This window comes from Hypanus sabinus, chromosome 14, assembly GCF_030144855.1.
Source record: "Hypanus sabinus isolate sHypSab1 chromosome 14, sHypSab1.hap1, whole genome shotgun sequence".
In the NCBI taxonomy this organism is placed as follows: Eukaryota; Metazoa; Chordata; class Chondrichthyes; order Myliobatiformes; family Dasyatidae; genus Hypanus; species Hypanus sabinus.
In genome coordinates, this window is record NC_082719.1 from 53,196,561 (window position 1) to 53,223,841 (window position 27,281).

Below are 27,281 nucleotides of genomic sequence, written 5' to 3' on the forward strand. Positions count from 1 at the left end.
CCCAACTCCTCCCCCACCCTACATCACTTTCCCTTGTAAACACAAGGGATCCAGCAACTGCACTTTTACCTTTCTTTTCCACCATCCAAGGAGCAAACTTCAACAACTGGCAAGCCATGCCTTCAATTTTGTTAGCTGTAAAAGTTGGGAATTTCATTTAATGGTTTTTAATATTCCACGCACATGTTTAAAAAACATTGGAAAAAATAGATAAAAATAGCTAGAATGCTTCGAAGAAATAGATATAAAAATGTCGAACCAGGAACAAGCAGGACCCATGTGATGATTCACCAGCATTAATGCTAGGGATCCTTAGCTGGTTAGACTTTTTCTACTGGATCCTGCTTGCAGTTCTGCAGCAAAGGAAACCAATATATTTGACTTTCCAAATCCGACCACTAGTTCTGGTCTTTGTTTGTCAATGCACATGCTGAAATCCTGAAGTTTCTCAAATCAATAAAGGTAATTGCCAGTGGTACCAATAAGATTTTGGCTAATGCAGCTGCCTCCTGAAGCGATGTAAATCTTATTAATATAGGGGTGCTGGAGTGTGCTGAATTGGCACCTCAACTTGTTTTGCAGCAGATTTGAAGGGAATGTGATCATTGTTCCTCAAATAAATGTGTTTTCATTATTGAATTATGCCAAAAGTTGAATTATTTTAGCCCAGAGATGTGAATCTGCTCACCACATTGAGGATCACTTAAGATGTGCTCGTTTTCCAGGCTTTCTAAATTCTGATGAAAGGTACTTGACTCCATTCATTTACTGTATTTTTTTTCTCTCTATAAATGCTGGCTGATTTCCTGACAACATCAGCAGTTTTTAAAAAAAAATTGAGTCTTCTAAGTGTTTTTTCAAATCCATGAACAATACTCATTTCCTTTTTACTATTTTAGGTGGTTGGATAAGCAATCAATGTAGAAAAGTTCAGTTCCAAATTAAAGTAATAGTAATATATTTTTGGAGAGGCTTTCCACTTCCTGCCAGGGAAATCCTACTGGGAAACCTGCCAGTTTTCACTATTCAGTAAAACATGCCCCATTCCAGTAGTTTCTGGGGACTAGTCTCAGGTCCTTTAGATGTTTTTAAATCATAAGGCCGCCTTTTATTGTACTGAAAGAAATTTAAGCCCCTTTACAAATCTCTTCAAAGTGTGGCTTAGTTTATGGTTACAGCAATGCTAGCATGGTTAGAGCAGTGGAGCACACTTTTCATAGGGAGGATTAGGTTTACAATCCAAACTTTGAAGGCACCTCAAAAAAGTGTTTTAATTTTATCACACATAACAATAACAACAACCAGTGATGACATGTTAAAAGGACCCATGGCTTAGTTCTTGCCTCCCCTTAATAATGTCAACCTGTTGTCCCCTTGCTGCACTACTCAAGCTTCTCATGCTCCTTGCCAGATGTGTATCATCAGTAATGCACCAGGAGATCTGTACATATCACTTCAGTACCTATTTTATAATGACCCATGCCCATCAGCACAGTACATGTGGGTCTAAAGCTGGATATTGACCTGGATATAAATTCATGCCCAGGTGATCTAAGTAGGCCACATATGGTCTATGGACTCCCTTACAGAAGGTCTCCAATTTCTGCTCATTTGGGTTTTTACAGATCTGATATTTGATGTTAAAAGATGCAAGCAGATGGAAGTAAACCTTTAGAGGATGGTGGGAGTAAAGGAAAAAGTCCAGTTTAAAATGGATCTTTAGCCACAGAAGCATCCACCTGTTGCTGAGGTGTTTTCCCTAATGAAACCACTGATGGCTCTCTTAAGCATTGGAGCCCTTTTGGGAACAGAAACTGGATTACAAGACAGAGTTTTTCATATTATAAAGAAATGCACAACACTTTCAGGACAGAAGATGAGATAACTGAGGCCAACTTTGGAGAATTATAGGATTCAATGTAATGGAGAAAAAAATTACTTTTGAAAGAAAGGTGTTACAAGAACTACAAATGAAGTTTACAAGCACTCTATGACACAACACAACATTTTGGAATATTCTAAAAGATATTCCTAAGAGTATCATATATTTATGTATTTGTTCAAGTAGTTTCATACCAACTATTCTCTTGCACATGAGTGCAGTTACAAAGGCAGCATTTTGTAACAAAGTTTGTATTTTATAGTATTGACACAATTTGATTTACAATGTTACAGTCTCATAGCTAAGTGATACTTCTCATGAATAAGTCAATGTCATGATTATTGTTAGCCTTCTAACCAAAGTGTCAAGTTTTGTGTATTATTTTTTTGGTTGTTCCCAGTATTTCAATGGCTGGATACAAATTAAATCAAATGTGTGAATAATCCTATGCTATTCCCATGCTGCCACTTCTTGTTCAAAAGTTAATTGACAGCCAAATAAAACTGGCCATTAATTATGGTCAATACATTCTGTCAAGAAGGTTACATTTTACATAAAGAGAGCATTCAGAACTTTAGAAATAGATAGAAGCGACTGCATTGAATCTCTTTTTCAAGGCCTCAGTTATCTGGTTGAAAGACTAATTATACATAGTGAACAATGTAATTTAAAACAAGGAATGTTCCACGTATCACATAGTTTTGCCAGTTTATATTCACAAGTGCAATTTATTTGGTGATTGAAAAGATTAGTGCATTACTTAAAATGGAAAGATTTTTTCTATCAAGGACTACAGTCTGTGCAAGTTTCCTCTTCTATTTATGTCAGATTTAAAATTTTCTAAATGAATGATTACAAGGAACAAAATTGGTCCTCCAGAAGAATAGTAATCCATGTGTGGATCCAAAAAAGATGGGGAAGAATGAATTTTTTGCAAATGTATTTACTCAGGAGACAGACACAGCATCTATAGAAGTGAGGCAAAGCGCCATCAACTCCATGGACCCCATAGATTACAGAGGAGGAGGTGTTTGCTGTCATGTGGCAAATTAGGATCAATAAATTCCCAAGGCCTGATAAAGTGCTCCCCCGGAAGATAAGTGCAGAAATATTTAAATTTCCTAGCAGAGATATTTAAATCATCATTAGCGACAGGTGAGGTATTGGAGGATTGGAAAATAACTAATGTTGTTCTGCTGTTTAAGAAAGGTATTGGATGGTATTCTAATGGTCAGGATATAGGCATATTTGGATAGACATGGACTGATTAGGGGAAGTCAGCATGGCTTTGAGTGTGGTAGGTCGTGTATAACCAATCATATAGGGTCTTTTGAGGAGGTTACCAGGAAAGTAGATGAAGCCAAGGCAGTAGATGTTATCTACATGGACTTTAGCAAGGCACTTGACAAGGTCTTGTGTGGGAGATTGGTCAAGAAGGGTTCGAAACTTGGCATTGAAGATAAGATAATAAATTGGATTTGTGGGAGAAGCAAGTGGAAGCAAATGGCTACCTCTCTGACTGGACGCATATAACTAGTGAAGTGCTGCAGGGATTGGTACTGGGTCCATTTTTGTTCATCATCTATGTCAACAATATGGATGATAACATATGATTAGATCAGATCAGATCATTCAATGATCCGATGATACCTGGATCAGCAAATTTGTGGATGACATCAAGATTGGGAGTGTAGTGGACAGAGAGTAAGATCATCATAACTTTTAGTGGGGCCTAGACGAGCTGTAATAATGGACTGAAAAATGGCAGATGGAATTTTAATACAGACAAATGTGAGGTGTTTTATTTCAGTAGGACCTACCAGGATAGGTCTTACACTGTGAACAGCAGAGCACTGAGGAGTGCTGTGAAATAAAGGGATCTGGGAATACAGGTCCATAATTCATTGAAAGTGGCGTCATAGGTAGATAGGGTTGTAAAGAAAGCTTTCGACACATTAGCCTTCACAAATCAAAGTACTGAGTACAGGAGATAGGATGTTATGTTGAAATTGTATAAGACATAGGTGAGGCCTAATTTAGAGTTTTGTGCGCTGTTTTGGTCCTCTACCTACAGGAAAGTTGTAAATAAGATTGAAAAAGAACAGAGAAAATTTATAAGGATGTTTCCAGGATTTGAGGACCTGAGTTATAAGGAAGGAGCGAACAGATTAGGGCTTTATTCCTTGGAACATAGAAGATTAAGGAAAAATTTGATATACAAAATTATGAAGGGATGAGGTTGTGTGAGGCTACAACCAAAGGTCATGGATTAGGGTGAAAAGTGAAAAGTTTAAGAGGAACACGAAAGGAGAATGCAGAATGAGCTACCCAGCACAAGTTGTGCATGCCAGTCCAATTTCAACATTTAAGAGAAGTTTGAATAGGTACATGGATGGTAGGGATATGGATGGCTGTGGTACTGGTGCGGGTCAAAGGCAGCAGTCAGTTTAAATGGTTCTGCATAGACTACATAGGCAGAAGGGCTTGTTTCTGTGCTTTCCTTTACTATGATTCGAAGAATGCCATTTATATTTGAATACTGAAACCATTGACCATTTTAAATCTGAAGGTATCTGAACAAAAATAACTATATTTTAAAGGGCAAACACAAGGAAATCTGCAGATGCTGGAAATTCAAGCAACACACACAAAATGCTGGTGGAACGCAGCAGGCCAGGCAGCATCTATAGGGAGACGCTTCTCTCTATAGATGCTGCCTGGCCTGCTGTGTTCCACCAGCATTTTGTGTGTGTAACTATATTTTAGACTGTTTTCATGGATAACAACACTTCACAAGTGCTGGGCAGACTGGAGGCATCACTCTCAGTACGTATTAAGATCTGGGGTTCAGAGCAGTGCCCTGACCAGCACAGAGAATGTAGGCTATTACCAAAGGGAATCAGTAACTGTTGTTTGTATTGACATCATATGGTCTCCTCCATCACTTCTTAGAAATAGTGTAAGCTGCTGTTAGCCCTCTCTGTTTAATTGCATGGGCTAGCCTACCATCAAAAACCAGATGTCACATGTCAATTCTGGGGTTCACTCCACATCAAAACACATGTAGAAGAAATTACTTTAACCACTTATTGCTGCAAGAATGCCAGTAGATAGCCGAGTCCCCTTCAAGGCTCCCAGGACAGCTGCAGGGTAGGTAATGTTTCACTCAATTTTACTGACGTAGCAGTGTAGTTGTGAATAGATCTCTACACATAATGCTATAATCACTACTGTTAGCAGTGAATCCATCAGCACTGGCATTCTTGGAATTCAAGAGGACTGTTAATCTACTGCAAACTCAAACTTACTAGCTATTCTGAACTGCTGAATGTTTACTGAGTTCCTTGCAGAGAAATTATTCAAAACTGAATCCAACTCAATGTAATTGAATCCTATCATAGTGACAGAGATCAATTTGCATGACAGATGTATTCTACCTAATGCACAATTGATTTTCAACTCCTGAGACAGCAGCCAGGGATGACATTAAAACTTTCAAAATTCAGACCCAAATCCAAACAAACCATTTCTGGATTTAACTGAGAGATGCAGGCAGCCTTCCTGCTCATTAAAAAGGACAGCTGACCCCTAAATCTCAGGTTATGCATCAGTTAAAAGGAAAGTAAAATAAATGCTTTTTAAGAAACTGCTTGTGTGTACTTCACCCTCACTGCTGTGGCCACCATACGCTACACCATGCCCAACACAAATCATATCTGTTTAATTCAGCTCAACCAGTACACAGAGAGCAAAGAGGCTGAAACTTTGCCCCTCACCCAGTAAAGACAACTAATCTTTTGAAGGATTTCCCCATTCAAGCCATTTTACAAGTAATTTTTAAAGTAATTTTACATTAAACTACTTTAATTCCATTTTATAAATTTTAAATGGTATGGCTTTCAAAGAAAAAATCTTATGCTTATATCCTGACCCCTGACCTATAACCTGATTTACAATCTATTGCATACCATGAATATCATTACTTAGATGAATAACAGGAATACTATGCTGAACTATCATCAGAATTCTATCCCAAAATTAAAATTCCAAGCTCTGTATCACAAGGATTATATATTAGTATAGCTATGCATTTCAATGTCAAATTAATAACTTCACGATAAAAGCTTGTGTACCAAAGCATTTTCTTTTGTTTTGATAATTAGTTTAAAAGGCATTTTGAAATTTTGTTGGGATTTTGAATATTCAGATGTCTTTTAATTGAAAGGATTTAAGGTTCAAAGTAACCTGCATAATTTAAAATAATGTCTCAACGAATCAATTTCAATCACTACTTAAATCTGAACGTCATTTAAAGTTGAACTTAACACCATACTCTGCAATCCATGATTTCTAACACAGATTAGAATCTATTCTAAGTAATAGAAGAATTTCCAAAAACTTCTGATAGTATAGACTTCTAATTATCAACTTTTTAAAACGATCTTTTCAAGAAATATATAAAAGTTCAGCTGATCATGGACAAGATGATTCTATGATTACCATTTAGTTATAAACTATCATGTTCTCCAAAAATACTAATCCTAAATTTAAAATTTAATTAAATTTGTGAAAGTGTGCTGTTGGCAATAAATAGGACAAATTGAGAATTTCACAAAGGGTACTTAAGAAGCACTTGGACAGGTACATGGAGGGGACAGTCTTGGAGGGATATGGGCCAAATGTAGGGAACTAGCTGGGTTGATAACATGGTTGGCACGGACTCATTAGGCCACAGGGCCTGCATCCATGCTGTATTGCTCCGAGTCTATGATAGCCAACTGAGGAAAATTTCCGCTGATAGGAGTAGAAGCATTGTTTTGCATTTATAATCCTGTAACCAGAAAGGCAACATGATGCTGACTGACAAGAAAATTTAGTTAACATTCTTCACATGAACTAAATTTTATGCTGAACAAGTGGCACAAAGGCATCTTAAAGACTAAGAAAACTTACTCTTTTACTGAGACAAATTACTGGCCACATGCTGCAGCCCAAAGTACAACAACAACACAAGCAGCCACAGAGTAGCCATCGCACATTGACGGGAAGATTCTTCTTTAAACAACCATTAATGCGACCAATGCTGGCTTTGAATTCCTCTGGCGCAACCTGTTGAAGCCAAAAAAAGTTTAAGATTATAAATTCAATTCCAAAATTTTCCAAAGATATCATTTGTTGCATTATACAAAATCAAAATATTATGGAAGCTGGAAATCTAAGACCATGGTTAGAAAAAACTCAGATATGAGAGAGAGAAAAACTTTATATTTAAGGTTAACGATCTTCACTTACCACTGCAGAAAGTGGTAAGCAAGAAAAAAATGAGAAAAATAAGGAGTGGAGAAAAAAAAAATTGAAGTTAAGTGAATGGATATTGTAGCAGCATTAAATAAAAAATTATGTTGCAAAACAGAAAAAAGGCAATTGAAATAGGGCATTTACAATAGTTGTTGTTTAATAACCAAACTAAAAGTTTTGATTTTAAAGAGTCTGAAAGGTTGCACAAAGATAGGGTGCTGCTCTTCAAGCTTTTAAGGCAAAGAGATTCAAATCAGATTCGGGAATTAAATGACAGACAACTAGTAGTTTAGCAGTCACAACAGACCCTGAAAATCGAACACTAAATTTGCGTTTGGCACCCTAACAAGGAAACTACAAGTTGCAAAGTATATTTTAAATAGTAAATTACTGTTTCAGTCATGAAGCATATTAAGGGCCTTAGTCTGTGGAAAGAAAAGAGTAAAAGGATAGGTGCTACACATCTTACAGGAGAAAAGGATAACTGCGGCAAGGATCAAGATACAGTGGAAGGAAAGACCCATTTTGTAGGAGATAGGAAGAAGATATTAGCTTTGTGGTGGTTTCATGCTAGCAGTGGTAGAAATAATAGAGAATGATGCACAATGTGGAGTCTGATGTGGAAAAGGGTTCTGGTACTCAAAGAAAAAGGCAAGAAGCAGAAGTGAAGCCAAGGGTTCTGTCTACCTTAACAGTGAGAGAGAAAAAAAAACAGATTGAGGAAAAATATGAAAATTGGTTTCCAAGAATAGCTGATGGATGATTTGGAAAATGTTGGAGAATGATATAAAATCCTTAACAGGAAACAGATGGAAGTGTAACCGAAGTCAATTAAGCAGTCTGTAGTTATATTGAATATTGGTCAACCAGCCACAGCTGTTAATAATAATCCCACCATTTCCATTAATTATTTCAGATTTTTAATGTCATATTACCATCCTCTCTCTGATTTCCAAGTTTCGATAAACTTGGGAACATGGCTCCTCTTGTAAAATCAGAAGTAACAAGCATGGGTGTTATCCTTGACTCAGATTTGTATTTTAAATCCCACATTAAGTGACCAGAGCGGTATTTCTACATTTAAGAAATATTGCAAGGGCACATATGCCACATAAGGATGGTGGAAAACTAATTCACATCTTTATATCAAATACTCTAGATTACTGCAATGTAATTTTTACTGGCCTTTCACAACAATCTACTGACAATCTTCAGCTTATTCAGAATGCCACTGCTAGACTTTCAACTAAAACCAGGATGATGGAGTATATCACTGCTGTCCTAACTACGCTGCATTGGCTTCCTCAGTCTTTTAGAATTGATTTTATCGTTCTCTTACCTGCTTTTAAAGTTCTTAGTGGCCTAGGATGGACTACATCACAGAATTGCTTTTGTTTTATAGTCTTGCTCAAGCTCTCAGGTGTTCTTGCGCTAGTCTCTTAAATTCAAACAATCTCATTCAAAAGAAAACTGTCAGGTCAGCTTTTTTTAAAAACTTCGCTCTTAAACTGTGGAACTCAATATTTAAAACTATAAGGGAAGCAAACTCAGTTCACATTTTTAAATGCTAGCTCAAAACCTATTTATTTAACTTTGCTTTTAATTAACATCATTTTGTCTTTTATTTTGTTTGCACTATCGCTTTGTAAAGCACTTTGAACTACATCATTTGTATGAAAAGTGCTCCATAAATAAGTTTTTATTATTAATTAAACCATAATGCTCTAGCACAACGGCTCCTAAACTTCTGTGGGTCACTGCCTTCTTCTTGGCTCTCAGACCACATCCCTAGTGGCACCACCCCCCCCCCTCCCCCCCGCTGGCCATTACACAAAAACCATAGAAATTTGACTTGGGACGCATAGTGAAAGAAAATAGGAATTGCATATCCAAAGTAGTTACAAATAATTGAAAAAAAATTCAAATCTATTTAAAACTACAAATAAAATTTTTTATATTTAATTACAGTAAAAAATCATTTACATCATCAATTTCAGAGCATAAACTTGTAGTCCAAGTATTCACTACTTCTTAGTTTTTTTAAACCTTTCAATGAGATGAATGGGCTTGATGCAGTGATATCAGCTTCTCAACATCTGGCTGAGAGCCATTCAGAGGTCACAGATCTCCATGTTCAGTAATTTTCAGTCTATTTCGTTGATTTGAAAGAAGTTGGGTGACTGCGCTGAAACTGTGCTTCACTAAGTACGATGTTGGAAAGCCAATAAAGAACATCTTGACATTTTCCAGAGTAGAACTCAGCAATTTCTTTCTGCAGTCAACAGTCTTGATATGATTTTTTGAACCTTGGCTTCATTTCAAAGTCATGTTGTGGTAAGATCAGTTCTTCCTCCATCCTTTATGTTAACTCCTCATTACAAGAAGATGGCGTCAACAAACAATGTGACCAAGGGTGATTCCTCCAGATGGGTCATGCCTTTTTTTACTTTCTAAAGTGGTTCTGCTACTATTGGAACTTGTGATCTACATTTTGGTGGTGTGTTTTCAGGCCAACTGACCAATCTGGTGTTTGGCTGCCTCTAACAGTGGCGCATGGCATTGAGGCCAAGAAGCCGAGATGGGTATGTAAGCCCATGATTGACTCCATTTCTCACCAATTTTGCCTATTATAGTATAGAGGAAGATTGAAATCACTGAGACGAGAGCAGAGTGCAAAAGGGTGTTCAGGGCCGTCCACCAGCCTTTCACTCCCTGCTGCTGGAGGAAGGAGTCTGCATATGACTGTCTTTCTCTCTCACTCTTCCCAGAGGAAGGTGTCTATTCAAATGGCTCACCTCTCCCTCGATGCTGTTGGAGGATAGTGCCAGAATCCCAGGTCTTGGGCAAGGGTTAATTGATGTACTTGAGGATCGAACTCTGCAGTTCACATTATGATGTGTTTTGGGTTGCTTCTTTTTCTTGTTGCTATTTTCATCGGGGCAGATACAGATAATGAATGAAACAGTGCTAGATTGAAGTAGAACTGAGCTGAAATTGAACATGACCCAATTCTTTCGATGACTTTTGTCAGTTGGTGTTTTATATTGCGTTTTTCACTTTCTTATTGCCTTTTGTGCGATTTGTATTTTTGTGGGTGGGGAGGGTTATCGGGTGTTTTTCTTTGAACGGGTTCATAGTTTTCCTTTGTTGCATGATTGTCTGTGGAAAGATGAAATCTCAGGGTTGTATAAATGGATAATAACTGTACTTTGAGCTTGAACTGCAATGTTCAGAAATGGATTTATTACCCAATAGACAATAGACAGCAGGTGCAGCAGTAGGCCATTCGGCCCTTCTAGCCAGCACCGCCATTCACTGTGATCATGGCTGATCATACACAATCAGTACCCTGTTCCTGCTTTCTCCCCATATCCCTTGACCCCGCTATCTATAAGAGCTCTATCTAACTCTCTCTTGAATGCATCCAGAGACTTGGCCTCCACTGCCTTCTGGGGCAGAGCATTCCACATATCCACCACTCTCTGGGTGAAAAAGTTTTTCCATATCTCTGTTCTAAGTGGCCTACCCCTTATTCTTAAACTGTGGCCTCTAGTTCTGGACTCACCCATCAGCGGGAACATGCTTCCAGCCTCCAGCGTGTCCAATCCCTTAATAATCTTATATGTTTCAATCAGATCCCCTCTCATCCTTCTAAATTCCAGTTTATACAAGCCCAGTTGCTCCAATCTTTCAACATATGACAGTCCCGCCATTCTAGGAATTAACTTTGTGAACCTACGCTGTACTCCCTCGATAGCAAGAATGTCCTTCCTCAAACTTGGAGACCAAAACTGCACACAATACTCCAGGTGGGGCCTCACCAGGGCCCTGTACAGCTGCAGAAGGACCTCTTTACTCCTATACTCAATTCCTCTTGTTATAAAGGCCAGCATGCCATTAGCTTTCTTCACTGCCTGCTGTACCTGCATGATTGCTTTCATTGACTGATGTACAGGAACACCTAGATCTCTTTGTACTTCCCCTTTTCCTAACTTGACTCCATTTAGATAGTAATCTGCCTTCCTGTTCTTGCCACCAAAGTGGATAACCTCACATTTATCCACATTAAACTGCATCTGCCATACATTTGCTCACTCACCCAACCCGTCCAAGTCACCCTGCATTCTCATAACATCCTCTTGACATTTCATACTGCCACCCAACTTTGTGTCATTGGCAAATTTGCTAATGTTACTTTTAATCCCTTCATCTAAATCATTAATGTATATTGTAAACAGCTGCGGTTCCAGCATCGAACCTTGCGGTACCCCACTGGTCACAGCCTGCCATTCCGAAAGGGACCCGTTAATCACTAATCTTTGTTTCCTGTCAGCCAGCCAATTTTCAAGCCACGTCAGTACTCTGCCCCCAATACCATGTGCCCGACTTTTGCCCACTGATCTCTTATGTGGGACTTTATCAAAAGCTTTCTGGAAGTTGAGGTACACTACATCCACTGGCTCTCCCTTGTCCATTTTCATAATTCCATTCTCAAAAACCTCCAGAAGATTAGTCAAGCATGATTTTTCCTTCATAAATCCATGCTGTCTTGGACTGATCCTTCTACTGCTATCCAAATCTGTTGTAATTTCCTCTTTTATAATTGACTCCAGCATCTTTCCCACCACTGATGTAAGGCTAACCGGTCTATAATTCCCTGTTTTCTCTCTTCCTCCTTTCTTGAAAAGTGGGCCAATATTAGCCACCCTCCAATCAGCAGGAACTGTTCCTGAATCTATAGAACATTGCAAATCTTCTATATCTTCCAATCTTGAATTTGGAATGTGTCTCAGGGAGTTTCCCTCTGACAGCCACCTGGCGTCATCATTCTCAATAGAAATAGTCGAGAATTGACAGCATAGGAGTTGATTTTATTTACTGCTGCGATAACTGTATTTAACGATTAGTGCGTCCGATCACTTAAATGCTTTTTGCGACAAAATGATGTCTGTGAATTACACAGTGAATGGTAAATATGTTAGGTACAGCTTTTTTGCCCCCTAAGTAATAACCCCATGGTAGCCTCTTGTCATTGATGATGCCCATCTGCTGCATAAGAAAGAATGCTGGTGGGCAGGATGTCCTTCTCTTTGAAAAATTGCTCAACAACTTCAAATATTGACACCCCCTTCTTATCTGTTTCTAGCCCCATTTGCATATAACAACTCTTGAACCATGCTTTCATCTTTTATGAAATGAACATAACCAAGAAGCAAAGACTTGTTGTCTGGCAAACTTGACTCACCAACTGCAGAGTAAATTCTGCTCTCCGAAGTATGTTGCACAATATGTCTTCTACATTCTCAGAAATTACATCTATTCATCTTTGAACAGAGTTGTTGCTGAGCAGAAATGCTTTAATTATTTGGTCTGGTGACTTATGAAAAACCATTCTCAGAAACTTCCTTACTGCTGACAGAATCAGTTCTTCTCCAACTGTATACGGCGTTCTAGATTTAGCAATAAGATGTAGTATGAAGCACACAAACCATCATTGTTTTATTGTGAACTAATGGCAAACATGTTTTGAAGTGTTTCATGCACCAGAAAGTTTTCACTAAGTATCTGAATATAAGCCAATTTCTTGTTTGCTTTCTCTTCAAATGTTCAAGAAGCCTGGGCAGTTTCATTTGAAAAAAACCTTTTCACAAACAAACACATTGGCTGCTGTTGGTTGCTTGGTGCTGGTATAAATCCACATGTCAGATACTCCACACTACTCTGTCTATACTTTGCTTTTGTTTGGTCTGCTTCTGCCATTTTCGTTATGAATTAATGACCATGATCAATTGGCTATTGCTTAAGCCTAACATCAAGTGCTGCGATTAATAAAGGCTAAAGTTATGAAGTCATAATTGCTCCCTAATTCACAGGAATTGCATGGCCAGACTATGGGAATCATTCTACCTAACACTGTACTACAGTAGCAAACAACAATAATGTGCAGGCCGGGAAATAATACAGTTTCTTCAGTCCAGATCTCTCATGATATGCCAAATACAGAAGTGTAACATTGCCCTTCAACAACTCTAATGCGCTTCGAGCAAAGTCTAAGAGAACAGTGGGTTAGCAAAAGATGAAGTGATTACATAATAATTGTAATCAATTATGAGACAATGATCAAATGTATATAATAATCAATTCATTTCTTAAATTAAATCTGTAATCTTCCCAGCTGCCCCCTTGATAATGAGTACCCCCTGCCATCTTTATCCTTATTGCCCCCTTAGAAACTCACACTGCACCCAGGAGTGGGGGTGGGCAATATCACCCATTTTAGAAACCACTGCTGTCTCATATTTTCCTCTTTTGTTTCCTCTCATGCTTCCTATGCAATTAAAATCTGCAACATACCACATTTTTTGCTCAACTTAGATGAAAGATCAGGCACTTAATCTATCGACACCACTTAACCTATTGAATATTTCCAGTGCAATGTTCATAATATTAACTTTGCTTTTAAACAAAAATATGGAATATTTCAAAGCTAGGCTTCTGAAAATTTCAGATAGTATACCATTATCTGATTCAGTATTATAATAAAAAATACTCAAATGCCTTTATTAATCATGCTGGAGAAAGACAGCTATCCTTTTGGGATGCAGCAGTAAAGCAGTGATGATCATATCTAATACAACCAATATTAAAATAGCCAGTATTGCAAAAGTACAATTTAGTGGTGTTAAAGCATACAATACCATATACAAATATCTCAGAAAATACTTTAAGCAATTTAAGGATAAAACAAAGAGAATAAACATAAAATATTTTCTCAATTTTTGTATCATTAACTTATTTTAATGTTATCAATTTTAAAGATTTGCACAACTCGATGCAGAGTAACTTAGCTCTAAGATGTTCTAAGCTTTAAGGAGCAAAGGAAGAAGTAGATATCCAAAGTTATCACAGTAGAAATTCAGCTGAGTTTGTCTAAGACTAATTATTTAACACCCGAGCTTTATCCCAAATAATGCAGAAAACAAGCAAGAAAGATTCTCAATTATCAACAAAATATTTATTTATATCTTTTTGACCTGATGACTCAAGGGTTACAGCTCAAATTTGTGCACACTGTGTCTATTGTTGATAGATCACTTCACATTAAAACCATGCTATTAATAGGTTTTCTTCCATAAAAATATTATCACTGTTATGTATGTTTGTTAAGTAAAGTTATTTACTTGTTCAAATGCAGTTTTACCCTCAATAACAGCAAAAAGATTATATTGGAGAAGAGAAATAAAAAGATTCACCTTTCCTGTTAATGGCGAAGGAAATTCAAATTCAAATTTGTTGCTCAAACCAAACCTGAAATTACAAAAAAAAACAATGCAATGCACACAATTCTTAAACTCCTTAGGAACCAAGTTTGGCTTTGTGGTATAATGGATCAAAAAATATACACATTCAAGACATGCAGAACAGAGTATTATTGCTCGTTGATTAATACAGCAGAGCACAGCATTTCCAAATACTTCCATTTGAAATGGAAGATTTTTTCCTAAATTAACCTCAAGAATTTAATGTAGCAAAACATCCTACAAAACTTCATTGGCTTATTACCAAACAAAATTTGACACCGAGCCATACAAGGAGACATTAGAGCTGATGTCCAGAATTTTAAAAATGGAACCACATTTTAAAGAATGTCTTTAACTGAGAGAGACCTGGAGTCATTAAATCTGGCAATGATAACAAGATCAGAATTGAAGCATAGATGTTGAAATAAGAGATAGCGAGCAATGAGGTCACAGCAGTTATTTGAAATCAAGGTTGAGAATCTTAAAATCAAAGTACTGATAACTCAGAGCCAGGGCAAGTTTATTAGCTTAAGATGATGAGACTGCGGGTCTTGATGCTTTGTTAGGATGATCTGCAGTTTGTAAGAGGTAAAATGAGGGAGTTTAGGTGTGCATTTGTCTAGGCAAGAAAGGGCAAGAAAGGAATGTATGATATGTTATATGACATTAGAAGTTATGAAAGCAACTATTCATCGTGATGGCATAGTGTGCTTGAAAGGTTACCTTGGATTCACACGTGACACCAAAACTATGGACAGTCTAGCTGAGTTTGAGAGACGTCAGTGAGAGAATAGAAAAAATAAAATATTGGCAGTACTCATCGGGCCAGGAGAGATAGAGGTAATGTTCTTTAACCTATGGACTATTCTTGATATTTATTGCTTATTTATTATTAGTGTTTCTTTTTTGTATTTGCATAGTTTGTTGTCTTTTGTATGCTGGTTGTTTGTCTGTCCTGTTGGGTGTGGTCTCTCTTTGGTTCTACTGTGTTTCTTGTATTTACAGTGAATACCCACACAAAAATGAATCTCAGCATTGTATATGGTGGCACATACGGTATATTTAGAGGGTAAGGAGACTTGGCAGGCATTTTAGGAGTAATTTTCTACTCCATCCAAAAGGAGCTGAAAGATGATGGAAACAGGTACTCTCACAAGATTTTTCTTTAATGAAGTTGTTGAACCACCATTGCACAGGAAGCTACACATTAGTGCAGATAGCTGCATACTATGGCTGGCAGAGACACTGAGGCAAAGGTTATTGTAAGTTATGGCTTGATATCTTGACACTTCTCTTACACCCTGTCCACTTTAATTCCAACTACATTTGCAACACAAGATGTCTTCTGCTCCTTTATTATTTTCCAACTAGCTCACTTTCATAAGAGATCCAATCCTCAAACCAAAACACCAGATTAGCTGAGGGCCCTTCACCTCTTCCTGAGCAGTGCTCAAACTTGTTCCTCTCCACCACCAGCCTCCTTTACCATATTTATTCTCACCCTAAACTTTGCCATTAATTCAACTCAGTCCCTCCCAACCAAAGATCTACACGGGTTGAAACTATGCCTACTTCTGACAGAAGTGTGGAACAGTATTACTCAGGCTGCCTCCCTCACCACTGCTTCTAGTACATTGATGGCTGTAGTGTTGTCGCTTCATACTCTGTAGAATTTGAAAGTTTCACTATATAAGCTACTGATTTCCAGCAAGTTCTCTCACATTGTGAACTCTACCTCCATTTCAGCAGGTTAGTGATCAAGGTAAATTACAATATCAATTTAGGGCACATTCCAAGCCATCCTCCTTGTTTCTCATACTCCATCATATCTGTTCTGATAACAACATAATTCATAAATGGGGTAATCCTAGAGGAAGAAACCAGAGATCCGTCAGCCAACCCTCATCAAGGATTCAGAGGTGGAGAGGGTCCTCAGTGTCATCATTTCAGAGGGCCTCTCCTGGGTCCAGCACTTAAGCACAAAGAAAGCACGACACCTTCTCTACTTTCTTAAAAGCTTGTGAAGATTCGGAATGACATCTAAAACTTCTATAGGTGCATGGAGGAGTATATTGACTGGTTGTACTGCAACCTGCTATGGAAACACCAATATCCTTGAAAGGAAAATTCTACAAAAAGTAGTGGATACAGTGTGGTCCATCATCGGTAAAGCCCTCCCTACCACTGAAAACATCTACACAGAGTGCTGTCACAGGAAAGCTGCATTCACCATCAAGAACCTAAATGACCAAGGTCATGCTAGCTTCATGCTACTGCCATCAGGAAGGTGGTACAGGACCCTTAGGACACATGCCAGCAGGTTCAGGAATGGCTACCCATCAATCATCAGGGGTTAACTTCAGTCATCTTCACTTGCCCCATCACCAAACTGTTTCCACAACCTATAGATACACTTTCAAGGACTCTTCATCTCACGTTCTTGATATTTATTGTTTATTTATCTATTATTATTTTTATCTCTTTTGCATTAGTGTTTGTGTGTTATTAGTTCAGGCAGATTGTGTTTGTCTATTATTGTGGCTTATTGTGCTGCAGCCTCCCAAATTCAAGCCCATCTTTCTCAGTACTATTTTATTCCTTTATTGAGATACAGTGCAGAAAAGGCCCTTCGAGCCACACCACCCAGCAATCCTCCTATTTAATCGTAGCCTCATCATGGTACAATTTACAATGGGCAATTAAACTACCAACTGATATGTCTTTGGACTATGGGAGGAAACCAAGGCACCTGGAGGAAACACACTTGGTCGCAGGGAGAACATACAAACTCCTTACAGGCAGCAGTGGGAAATTAACCCGGGCTGTCAAACTCTCTGTTTGCTAGTTTCTAACTCAGCCTTATTACCAAATGACTTTATCAAAAGTACATGGGTAGAAAGGGTTTTCTTGCTTTCATGTGATCTTGTCAAGGAAAAGAAAATGAATGAAGAGGGAAAGAAAGAAAAAAGGCCACTAAAAGGCAAAGCTACTGCAGTTGATTCCCAAGCTATAAGTGACACATAAAAATGGAACAAGGGAGAGGCAATCCCTGCAGTATAAAAGCAGCAGAGACTTAAAGGAGGATGTTGTGGTTAATCATGACAAAGATGCATTAATATTAACATTTTTCTTCCAGAGCACTTAAATTCTCCACAGAAACATTTGAAGAGTCAGTTCTACATAGAAAACATAAGCAAGTCTCTTCAAAAACTGCTTTGATAAGAATCTTAAGATATAATTTGAGCAAATTGTCTAAACTTTCTTGCATGATTTGGTATTAAAACTTTGTTGGTTTGCCTGTGAGGTAGTTTGGAAGTATGAAAACACTGTTACATAAACATTGCTCAATATAAAGCTAGTAATACTGATAAGTCTTTAAGAAATATTAAAAATTCAATTTATAAGTCATTGGACTAACTTTCTAAATGTTGCACTATTTGGTGCTGCTTTTGTATAATCCTAGAGGAGTAAAAAAAAGATAAAGCTGACAAAAGTTCCAATGAGATTTACAGGAAAATGTTGTTTCCTGCCTGCCACACTTCCAACATCGTCCTTGGGTCAGTTCCAGGGTCATCATACAGGGACCACCACTCATTGATAACTAAAACAATTATCAATTCAAATGTAATATTTAAGACTTGCATCAATATTTGGGGTAGAGATTCCACCTTCTGTTGCCAGAAGCCACAGACTGGAAGTGAAATGTTAAAAAAAAGTATGTTTCAGACTTGCTCTACATTTTCCAACAAATTACAATAATCAAACGTTAAATATCTTCCAAATGAACATGGGGAAAATAGAAATGATTTATGATTAGGTTGCTGCTACCACCTGTGATTTATAAATCATTTGGGCTCTGTTGAGACCAAGATAAATAACTTTATAAATTTAGACAACAGAGGGATAATTCAGCAAGAAATTCTGAAAATTTGGGTGTTAAGGAAAATTGTGGATTTTATACTCTCCTGAATGTGAACACACCATCTCCATGTCCACTCTATCCAGGTCTTTCAGTTTTCAGTGGATTCTACTAATCTTTCTGAACTGGATTGAGTGCAGGCCTAGAGTTAAGCACTCATACAGTGAGCCTTTCATTCCCAGGATCATACTTGTGAACCTTCTCTGGACCTACTCCAGGGTCTGTACATCTTGTGTTAGACATGGGGTTCAAAACTGCTCATAATATTCCAAACACACTGTGCCTTATATTTTCATCCTCTAGAAATGAATGTTAACAATTCATTTGCCTTTCTTACTACCAACTCAACCCAAACAATAACTTTAAGTGAATCCTGAACAAGGACTTCCAAGTTGCTTTGGATATCTGACATTCTACAGATGAGCTTCAACATTCACTTAAACTTGCTTGGCTCTTCTTAGAGCAATTGTAAAACTATATTAACACACACAAAATGCTGGAGGACTCAGCAGGTCAGACAGCATCTATGGAAGTGAATAAACAGTCGATGTTTCAAGCTGAGACCCTTCTTCAGTACTGGAAAGAAAGGGGGAAGACACCTGAATAAAAAGTTGAGGGAAGGGAGGAGAATAGCTTAAAGGTGATAGGTGAAGCCAGGTGGGTAGGAAAAATAAAGGACCGGAAAGGAAGGAATCTGATAGGAGAGGGGAATGGATCATGGGAGAAATGGAAGGAGGAGGGGATCCAGAAATAGGTGATAGGCAAGTAAGATGAGGCAAGAGGCCAGAATGGGGAAAGGAACAAGAGGGGAGGGGAAGGGAATTTTTTTTTAAAACCAGAAGGAGAAATTGATATTCATGCCATCAGATTGGAGGCCACCCAGAAGGAATTTAAGATACTGCTCCTCCACCCTGAGGGTGGTCCACTTAGCATTCGAATGGGAATTGGAATTCAAATGTTTGCCCACTGGGAAGTTTCGCTTTTGGCAGATGGAATGGAGGTACTCAATGAAGTGGTCCTTCAACTTACACTGGGTCCCACAATTACAGACGAAGCCATATTGGGAGCACCAGACACAACAGATGACCTCAGCAGATTATTAGGTGAAGTGTTGTTTCATCTGGAAGGACTATTTGGGGTGCTGAATGGAGGTGAGGAAGGAGGTGAATGGGCAGGTGTAGCACTTTGGCCACTTGCAAGGTTAAGTGCCAGGAGGAAGGTCAGTGAGGAGGGATGAATGGACAAGGGAATCATGGAGCAATCCCTACTGAAAGCGGACAGAGGGGTTTAGGTAAATTTACGTTTGCTGGAAGGATCGCTTTGGAGATGGCAAGAGATAAGGGGGACGGTGCATTGGATGTGGAGGTTTATAGGGTGGTTGGCAAGGACAAGAGAAACTCTATCACTGTTAAGGCGGCGAGAAGATGGGGTAAGAAGGTGTAATGCCTTGTTTAAGATTTTACTGCAATGCTGTAGATATTTCATTTTAGCAGTTCTGCAAGAGTAGTCTATTCTGCTTTTGGCTTGTTTGGGTTTGAGAGGCTTGGTATTCAACTTAGGAATCTGCTGTCAGCCAATCAGGATAGTGGAATTGGGAGAAGGTTCTGAAGAACACTAGTTTGAAAGTCTTAGTTGGCGGGAGATGGGAGAAAACAGGGGAAAAGATGGCTGAGGATGCCGTCCTGTTGCATAAGGTGCTTTGTGTAAATGAATGGCTCAGAGGAGAAAGGACTAAAGCTCCTGTGGGAGACCCGTTTGTTCGAGATGGAGTTTGAGTGACTTTCGGAAGATCGTGCACTTTCACGCAGACTGAGGGTCCAGTGCGTGAGTGACAAACTAGTTCAAGAGGTGCTCCAACTTAAGTGCACATTTGAACACGTACAACAAGCTGGAGGAACTCAGCAGGTCGGGCAGCATCTATGGAAATGAGCAGTCAACGTTTCGGGTCAAGACCCTTCGTCAGGACTAAAAAGGGTGGGGGCAGGGGCCCTATAAAGAAGGTGGGAAGGAGAAGGCTGGTGGGTGTTAGGTTAAACCAATCCGAGGAAAGATCCAGGGGTGGGGGAGGGGAAGCAGGGAGGGAATAAGCAGGAAAGGAGCTCGTCAATTTCATCAACTTTTCCTCTAACTTCCTTTCTTTCTTTCTAAATCTTTTTATTAATATTAGTAATATGGACAGAATACAAATGATATATTGATAAAGAAATTACCAACATATAAATTCCATTACATATGAACAAACATACATAATAGTTACAATATAAATGAGTTTACCAAAACATAAGCCATAAAATATATGTATGAACATAGTAAGTCTAAATATTTCATAATATATGATATAAAGAAAACAGAAAAAAGAAAGAAAAAAAAAACAAAAAAAATATAATGCCAAACGAGCTAATCTAATCTAATAACTAATATAGAAGAAAAAAGAAGCAAAAAAAGAGAGAAAAAAAAAGGGGGCTGTTTATAATATCTCACAAAAATAAGTATTCATCAATGCCGTCACTTCCGGTCCTCTCAAAATACATAAGCTAAAAGCTGGGAAATCAAATGAACTTGGCACAGGGTCATATTACATCATATGAAAATGTTGAATAAATGGTCTCCATAACTTTTCAAATTTAATAGAAGTCTCAAAAGTACCACTTCTAATTTTTTCTAAATTTAAACATAACATAGTTTGAGAGAACCAATTAAATACAGTGGGAGGATTAATTTCTTTCCAATTCAACAATATAGATCTTCTAGCCATCAGAGTTAGAAATGCAATCATTCGACGGGCAGAAGAAGATAAATGCAGTGAGTCTAAGATTGGTAAACCAAAAATTGTGGTAATAGGATGAGGTTGTAAATCGATATTCAAAACCGCAGAAATAATATCAAAAATATCTTTCCAATATTTCTCCAAAAATGAACAAGACCAAAACATATGAGTTAAAGACGCAATTTCAGAATGACATCTATCACAAATAGGACTAATATGAGAGTAAAAATGAGCTAATTTATCCTTGGACATATGGGCCCTATGTACGACCTTAAATTGTATTAATGAATGTTTGGCACATAACGATGATGTATTAACTAATTGAAGAATTCTATCCCAATTCTCACTAGAAATACTAAGACTAAGCTCTCTTTCCCAAACCTTTTTAGTCTTATAAAGAGGCTCTGAACGTATCTTCATAATTATATTATAAAGTTTTGAAATAAGCCCTTTTTGAAAAGGGTCTAATTCAAATAAACTCTCCAAAATATCTGAAGGCACAAAATTTGGAAACGAAGAGTGTACAGAACTTAAAAAATGTCTAATCTGTAAATACCTAAAAAAAATGAAATCTAGGCAAGTTATATTTGTTGGATAATTGCTCAAAAGACATGAAACAATTATCTAAAAATATATCAGAAAATCTTAGTAATCCCTTAGTTTTCCAAGCCGAATAAGCTTGATCTATAATGGAAGGGTGAAAAAAACAATTAGATACAATAGGACTATTTAAAACGAATTGAGTCAACCCAAAATATCTCCAAAATTGAAACCATATACGCAAAGTATGTTTAACTATCGGGTTGTCAATTCGTTTCGGCAATTTAGAAAGAGCAAAAGGGAGAGAAGTCCCTAAAATAAAACCCAGAGCATAAGCTGATACCGATTTAGTTTCTAAACTCACCCAACAAGGGCCAAAAGATCCACCCCCATCTTTCAACCAACATAACAAATATCTAATATTAACTGCCCAATAGTAAAATCTGAAATTAGGTCATGCTAACCCGCCTTCCTTTTTTGTCTTCTGTAAATATGTTTTACCTAACCTGTGATTTTTATTCTGCCATATATATGAAGAAATTTTAGAGTCAACATTAGTAAAAACAGATTTCGGGATAAAAATTGATATCACTTGAAGAATATATAAAAACTTAGGTAAAATAACCATCTTAATAGCATTAATCCTACCTATTAGGGATAAAGATAAAGGTGACCACTTAGTAAACAAACCTTTAATCTGATCAATTAAGGGTAAAAAATTAAATGTAAATAAATCTTTATGGTTTTTTGTGATTTTGATCCCTAAATAAGTAAAAGAGTCATTAACTAATTTAAAAGGTAAATTTCCATAAATTGGACCCGTTTATTCAAAGGAAACAATTCACTTTTATTAAGATTTAACTTATACCCAGAAAACTCACTAAATTGAGCCAATAATGATAAAACTGCTAGAATGGATTTCTCCGGGTTAGAAATGAATAGTAATAAATCATCTGCATACAAAGATAACTTATGAATATCTGTCCCACGATTAATACCCAAAATATCCTGTGATTGCCTGATGGCAATTGCCAAAGGTTCTAAGGAAATGTTAAATAGTAATGGACTAAGAGGACATCCTTGTCTAGTGCCCCGAAATAAGCGAAAAAAGGGAGATCTTTGATTATTGGTAAACACTGAGGCTACTGGAGTATGATAAATCAATTTAATCCATGATATAAATATCGGACTAAAATTAAACTTCTCCAACACATTAAACAAGTAAGGCCATTCAACTCTATCAAATGCTTTCTCCACATCTAATGAAATCACGCATTCTGAAGTGTCATGTGAGGGAGTATAAACAATATTCAACAATCTCCTAATGTTAAAAAAAGAATAACAATTTTTAATAAAACCAGTTTGATCATCTGAAATAATTTTGGGTAATACTTTCTCCAATCCAGATGCCAGTAACTTGGAAAAAACCTTGGAGTCTACATTCAATAAAGATATAGGTCTATAAGAAGCACAGTTAGTAGGGTCTTTATCTTTCTTCAATATTAAAGAAATGGAAGCTCTATAAAAAGACTGTGGCAAATTCCCCAATCTAATGGCTTCCCTAAAAACCTTACCTAACCAAGGGGAAAGAGTAGCGGAAAAATTTTTTAAAAATTCAACTGTATAACCATCTGGACCCGGTGCTTTCCCAGAATTCATTGAGGAAATAGCCCCCTTAATTTCTACATCCATAATAGGAGTATCCAATATCAAAAGATCATCAGATGATAATCTTGGAAAATTTAATTTCCCAAGAAAATCAAGACATGGTATTATGATCTTGAGGAAATTCAGATTGATACAGGGAGGTATAGAAGTCTTGAAATGCCTTATTTATCTCATCATGATTAAATGTCAGATTCCCATTCTGACCAATCTTAGTGATTTGACGTTTAACCAAAGCATTCTTCAATTGACTAGCTAACAGTTTACCAGATTTATCACTATGTATGTAAAAATCAGATTTAGATTTCATTAATTGATTTTCAATTGAGGATGTAAGTAATAAACTATGTTACATTTGAAGTTCTAACCCTTTGTTTGTAAAGCTCCTTACTAGGAGCAATCGAATATTTCTTATCAATCTCTTTAATTTTATCAACCAGTAAGAGAGTTTCCATCTTAGTACGTTTCCTCAAACCAACAGGATAAGAAATAATCTGTCCATGTATATACGCTTTAAAAGTGTCCCAAAGTGTTCTGCAGGAAATATCATCTGTAGAATTAGTTGAAAAGAAGAAGTCGATCTACTCCTCCATAAATTTTATAAAGTCAGAGTCTTGCAACAAGGTAGAGTCAAATCGCCATTGTCTAGCATTAGAAGCTGTATCTGTAAATTTCATAGAAAGTGATAATGGAGCATGATCAGAGATAGCCATAATATCATAGTTACAATCGATTACCAATGGAATAAAACAAGAGTCTACAAAAAAATAATCAATTCTCGAATAAGAGTGATAAACATGTGAGAAAAAAGAAAACTCTTTGTCATTAGGATGCCGGAATCTCCAAATATCAAAAACTCCATTGTCAGTCAAAAAAGAGTTACTACAAGTGGCCGACTTATTAGGTAAGGTCTGAATAGATAAAGATTTATCCATCAGAGGATTTAAACAACAATTAAAGTCACCACCTATTATTAACTTATATTCGTTTAGATTGGGTAAAGAGGTAAATAAAGACTTAAAAAAGTCAGGACAATCCACATTTGGAGCATAAACATTAACCAAAGCAACCTTTTTATTACAAAGTAAACCCGTAATTAACAAAAATCTGCCATTCGGATCCGAAAAAATATCATGTTGAACAAATGAAATAGAGGAGTCAATAAAAATTGAAACTCCTTTTACTTTAGCATTCGAATTTGCGTGATACTGTTGACCCCGCCAAAATCTAAAAAAACGAAATTTGTCCTCCTTCCTCACATGAGTTTCTTGTACATAAATGATATGAGCATTAAGTCTTTGGAATACTTTGAAAATCTTCTTTCGTTTAATTGGATGATTTAAACCATTAGTATTCCAAGACACAAAATTAATGGTCTGAGCCATAATTCTAAAATCAACCCTTTGGTATAGAAAGGGTTAACCAACTTATAAACTCATGCACCCGGAAGAGGAACAAAAGTAAAGAGAAGACCCGGAAGTGACGACAACACAGACATATTTGAAGTTCAAAAACAGCCCAAATAAAAAAACTAACACAAACTGGTACAAAAAAAATAGAATTAGAAAACAGACCATCCCCCACCCCCCAAGAAAAAGAGAAAAAGCCAAAATATGACTTAAAAAGGGAAAAAGTAAGACTAATCCTACCCCCATGTCAGCTGAAGAACACTCCATATATAAAGGATGTATATAAAAGAATCACCCCAACTTTAAAAATTAAAATCGCTATAATAAAAACCATATTTTTAAGTATAGTTAGTTGTAAAAAGAATAAAAATATAATCACTAAAAAAATTATAAATCGGGCTCTAGCCCAGACAAAACAAAAAATATTTAAGCTATGATAAGCGATGCATTGTAGGAAAAAGGCGAAAAAAATAAAAACATAACGCCATCTTAAGGAAAACCAAAAACCTTTTTCAAAAAACCACCATCTTAATCAAAGAAAAATTCACCTTCAAAGAATTAAAAATATACCTTCGAAGGAACAAAGTTAATGGACAAGTATGTAGTTAAATGATTAAAGTATATAAGGCAAAACAATTAATATGACGAAAACACACTTTAACTTAAGTATAAAGTATAGGATGAACCTACACCAATAACCAGATTTTAATTCTGGTTTAAGAGATCGAGAACCATCTTACACGATCAGAATCGTTCATTTATTAGAGACTGGTGTCTGTAGCAGTAGGGAAGTTCTCCTCCAGATATTTTCTCGCTTCTGAAGTTGAAGTGAAAACCTGTCGTGGAGCATTCGAAAGGAGAAATTCGAAGCTTCGCAGGGTATAGAAGCGCAGGTTTCAGATTTTTCTCATAACATTCAGCCATCAACGGTTTAAAAAGAAGCCTTCTTTTTAAAAGGTCAGGACTAAAGTCTTCTACCAGGCGGAAGCAAAATTTTTTGAATTTAATCATTCCTGCTCGATGAGCTGCTCTTATAAGTTGTTCTTTGTCATGTACATAATGGAACCGGACAATTACCACCGAAGGTTTGTCTGTAGCACTCGGTGATCGACGCCGAATTCTATGTGCCCGATCCAATAAAGGAGGGTTATTCGGGAAAATCGTCGGAAATGCTTCTTATAAAAGTTGAGCAAAATATTTCGAAGGGTCATCTTTTTCTATGCCGTCTGGAAGACCAAGTATACGTAAGTTCTGTCTTCTGGACCGATTCTCAAAATCGTCACTCTTGGCTTTAAGGGCTTCCATCAGCTTAATGGTCGAAATTAAATCCTGTTGCAGTTTTTCAATAGTCAAATCTTGCTTCCGAGCATCTTCTTGCAGAGACGCAATAAGAGCTTGTTGTTGTTTAATTACTAAATCCGTCTTAACCATATACTCTTGAAAAGCCTTTATATCTTCTTTAAAAAATTGTTGTAGTTCAGCAAATTTTTAATCCAAAACCTCCATAAACAATTCAAAAGTTAATTGAGTTTGTTGTGGCGGAGCCTGCTTTTTTCCGTTACCGTTCGGATTGCGTCCGGGATCCCGTCCCTTAGACCTGAGAGACATTTCTGTTTTCATATCTTCAAAAGTTCACAACAAACTCTTGGCAGTAAATCCAAAAAAAAATTAACAAAGAAACTTTCGGTATAGGTAAAAATAAGCTGAATAAGGGTGATCAAAGGTTAAAAAAAGTAAAGGCTATGGAGCGAATCCAAAACAGTACTCACTCCATGAGCGTCTCCAGCTGACTCTCCTCTAACTTCCACCCAGCCCTCAAGTTCACTTGGTCCATCTCAGACACTTTTCTCCCCTTTCCTGATCTCTTGGTCTCCATCTCTGTAGACAGACTGTCCACTGACATCTTCTATAAACCCAGACTCTCATAACTACCTCGACTATACCTCTTCCCACCCTGCCAAATGCAAAAATGCTATTCCCTATTCTCAGTTCCTCCGTCTCCACCGCATCTGCTGCCAGGATGAGGCTTTCAGTTCAAGGACATCTCAAATGTCCTCTTTCTTTAAGGATCGTGGTTTCCCTTCTGCCATCATCAATGATGCCCTCACCCACATCTCCTCCGTTTCCCACACTTCAGCCCTCACCCCATCCTCCTGTCACCACAACAGGGACCGCGTTCCCCTTGCCCTCACCTACCACTCCACCAGCCTCCAGATCAAGCATATTATCCTCCGCAACTTCCGCCACCTTCAACAAGACCCCATCACTAAGCACATCTTTCCCTCTCTACCCCTCTCTACTTTCCGCCGGGATCGTTCCTTACATGACTCCCTGGTCCACACGTCCCTCCCCATTGATCTCCCACCTGGCACTTATCCCTGCAAGCGTAATTGCTACACCTCCTCTCTTACCACCATTCAGGGCCCCAAACAGTCCTTCTAGGTGAGGCAACACTTCACTTGTGAGTCTGCTGGGGTCATCTATTGCATCCGGAGCTCCC

The 27,281-nt window shown here is 37.5% G+C and overlaps 1 protein-coding gene across 2 annotated transcripts in view; it reads right to left on the reverse strand.

Moving 5' to 3' along the window:
• The window catches only part of LOC132404757 (cysteine-rich hydrophobic domain-containing protein 2), a 69,476-nt gene that overhangs the window by 15,951 nt on the left and 26,244 nt on the right, over positions 1-27,281 (reverse strand). For both annotated transcript variants that reach the window (XM_059989208.1, XM_059989207.1), the window contains exons 2-3: positions 14,434-14,488; positions 6,836-6,991 (exon numbers count right to left, since the gene is read on the reverse strand). In XM_059989208.1, coding sequence (XP_059845191.1) covers positions 6,836-6,991; positions 14,434-14,488 — 211 coding nt within the window. The remainder of the gene's footprint in view (positions 1-6,835; positions 6,992-14,433; positions 14,489-27,281) is intronic.